The sequence below is a fragment of the Gavialis gangeticus genome, unplaced genomic scaffold, assembly GCF_001723915.1.
Source record: "Gavialis gangeticus isolate Ggan-Ray unplaced genomic scaffold, GavGan_comp1, whole genome shotgun sequence".
Classification (NCBI taxonomy): Eukaryota; Metazoa; Chordata; order Crocodylia; family Gavialidae; genus Gavialis; species Gavialis gangeticus.
Window position 1 is genome coordinate 12,394,761 of NW_017729033.1, and position 3,180 is coordinate 12,397,940.

The following is a 3,180-nucleotide window of genomic DNA, read 5'->3' on the forward strand; positions in this document are numbered from 1 at the left end:
GTGCACCATGAAAACCTGAGATCATCCCTTACCAAGACCCCAGGCTGAGTCCTTCATTCTGGTCATGACTTCCATTCCTCTATTCTCGCCAGGGATTTCTAGGCCCTCTGTCTTTCCATGGTCTGATACTGAAAATATCCAATACATTCCATTCTAAGTCAATGGCTTCTTTGTATGAAACATTTTCAAAGCCACATCATTGGAAATGTCTCTACATGACATCTCTCCGTGCTGGACTTCATTCTGATCTCACACCAGGTTCACCACGGTGAGACTCCAGTCATCCTGAAGAAGTTATTCTCATGGTAGGCATAGCATTAGGGAGAGCATGAGAAAGAACCTGAGAAGAACCATAGCAGAATTGTCATTAGGCACAAACAAGTTAGACTCAGGAGATTTGTAGCTCTGCAAAGGAGAGCAAAAGCAAAACCAGCCCCATTATTCTTTCCCCACCTTGCACAATACTTTAGGTTAAATTAAAGCCAGCAAATTGCACAAAATCTGGGTCAGGTGCTCAGTATTATGGCTACATTTTCTAGAGTTGGAATTGAACCAAATATATACCCTGAACTTTGGAAAGTTTGGGCTTGGCTCTTAACCTTGCAGTTGGGCCCATCTCTAATAGCTTCAGAATTTATGTTTTCAAGGTAATACAGCCGATGGCTTCGGGTTCCACCTCTTGTAAATGAGACTGATGGGCAGTGGGGCAAGAGATCATGTAGGATGCCTGGACCCTAGCTTATCTACTCTCTAACCCTTTTTTGTTGCTGTGATTATGAAACCAAGGTCACTCAACCTAGCACTCAATTCTCAGTTTCGCACAATGGGAGGAAAAAAATATTTTTGTAAGGGAAGCAAGCCCCAGCAAGTGAACGAAACCTCCCTTCCCCTTCTGCTGTCAGGTTTTTGTACAGGGACGTGATAGGAACTGATCATTGTGGTGGACGTTCGGTAAAGGAACCAAGGTAGAAATTAAACGTAAGTATATCCTGATTTCTCTGTTTTCATGGTCTACTCTGCTTTTAAATCCGTATTCGGGAACGCTGAAATTTCAAGCAAAATGGAAGGAGTGTTGGACACTGTAAGTGAAAAATGTTGTGAAATGATTCCAAATGCAATAGAAAAGGGTGCGTGCGAGGAAAGTAGGACTTTGCATTTTATTTTGGACTGGAAAAACTACTCAGTAAAGATGAAAAATGGTCTGGTAAGGCCTTCAGCAGGTTTAAATGAGCACAGTACTCTCCATTGGCAAATACTGAGGCGCCGATGCAGTTAACAAGTCTTTGGACCAGTATTTCTGTGCAACACGTGCAGTAATGGCCCTCATTTAGGGGAAGTGAGGTTTTTGTAAAAGAGCCGGGTAGAAGGGAACCACTGTGGTACAACTTCGGCAAGGGGACCCGGCTAGAGATCAAACGTAAGTACACTTTTTCACTGCTCTTCTTTATTGTTTGCCACATTTGTTCATTTTTGTGTTTGTTCTGTGTGTTATTGCAATTGATGTGATGGCCATGCTAAAAGAGTTCTTGGAGAAGGGTGATGCAAGTAAAATGTAGAATATAAACCAGTGTGTAAGGGTAGAAACGCCACCACCTCCTCGGGTGGATTTTTAGAGCTACCTTGCTATATGGGAGATAAATGAATCCACCTAGCCAAGTGGGACTCACTTAGTTGCACAGTAAATAAGTTTTTGAATGAGAGGAAGTTCATAGGCAACCACTGTGGGACACTTTCGGCAAGGGGACCCGAGTGGAAATCAAACGTAAGTACCTTTCTTCCCTGCTCTTCATCCTTGCTTGTCGCATTTGTCCATTTTTGCAAGTTTTGTGTGTTTTGGTGGCATTGGTGGAATAATGTCAAAAGACTTACCAGAGAGGAGAAGGGTAAGGAAAGTGAAACATGTAATATAAATCAGACTTCAAGGATAGAAAATACTGTCACCTCCTCAAGCAAAATTTGTAAAGCTAAATTGCTACATTTGAGGCAAATTAATCCAAGGGGGCTCATTTAGTTGCACAGAAAATAGGTTTTTGTATGACAGGAAGTTCATAGGCAACCACTGTGGTACACTTTCGGCAAGGGGACCCGAGTGGAAATCAAACGTAAGTACCTTTCTTCCCTGCTCTTCATCCTTGCTTGTCGCATTTGTCCATTTTTGCAAGTTTTGTGTGTTTTGGTGGCATTGGTGGAATAATGTCAAAAGACTTACCAGAGAGGAGAAGGGTAAGGAAAGTGAAACATGTAATATAAATCAGACTTCAAGGATAGAAAATACTGTCACCTCCTCAAGCAAAATTTGTAAAGCTAAATTGCTACATTTGAGGCAAATTAATCCAAGGGGGCTCATTTAGTTGCACAGAAAATAAGTTTCTGTATGAGAGGAAGTTCATAGGCAACCACTGTGGTTCACTTTCGGCAAGGGGACCAAGCTGGAGATAAAACGTAAGTGCATTCTTAAACTCTCTTCAGCTTCTCTCTGTCAAATTTGTCCATTTCCGTGACTTTTTTCTGAGTTGGTACTTCTTGAAATGAGAGCTCTGAGAGAATGGCAGGCAATGTAGATACGTAAGGAATATACCTGTCCTCGAGGGTGGACGACTACCTCCACTGACCGCTGTAGAATTTGGATTAAACTATTACATATTACATAAATGAGAGATCCCTTAGTTGTACAACAAAAAGGTTTCTGTATGAGAGGAAGTTCATAGGCAGCCACTGTGGCTCACTTTCGGCAAGGGGACCAAGCTGGAGATAAAACGTAAGTGCATTTTTTAACTGTCTTCGGCTTCTCTTTATCAAATTTGTCCATTTCCAAAATTATTGTGTGTGTCAGGACTGCGTGAAATAGGAGCGCTAGCAGGATGGCAGACAGTGTAAGTGTGTACAAAGTATATCCACCTTCAGACGTGGAAAATACCGCCACTTCTCTTGTGAGAATTTGGATTAAACTATTATATTTGACATACAATATGTTTGAGCCCTCCTGTAGTTATACAGTAAAAAGGTTTCTGTTAAAGAGGAAGGTCATAGTTAGGCACTGTGGGTCACTTTTGGCAAAGGGACCAAGCTGGAGATAAAACGTAAGTGCATTTTATTTGTGATAAATCCTCTCTCGCTTTGATTTTATCTAATTTAATGCACAGATATAGAAAAATGCTCTTCTTCCCTTTGTCCCTTTCT

General features: G+C 41.5%; 1 gene segment (V, D, J or C); it reads left to right on the forward strand.

The window, feature by feature from the left end:
• Positions 1-1,317: 1,317 nt before the first annotated feature.
• Positions 1,318-3,180, forward strand: part of LOC109304063 — a gene marked incomplete at its 5' end in the record, with an annotated part of 12,000 nt that continues 10,137 nt past the window's right edge. The window contains 1 exon segment of the C gene segment in view: positions 1,318-1,417. Within this exon segment, the coding sequence occupies positions 1,318-1,417 (100 nt within the window).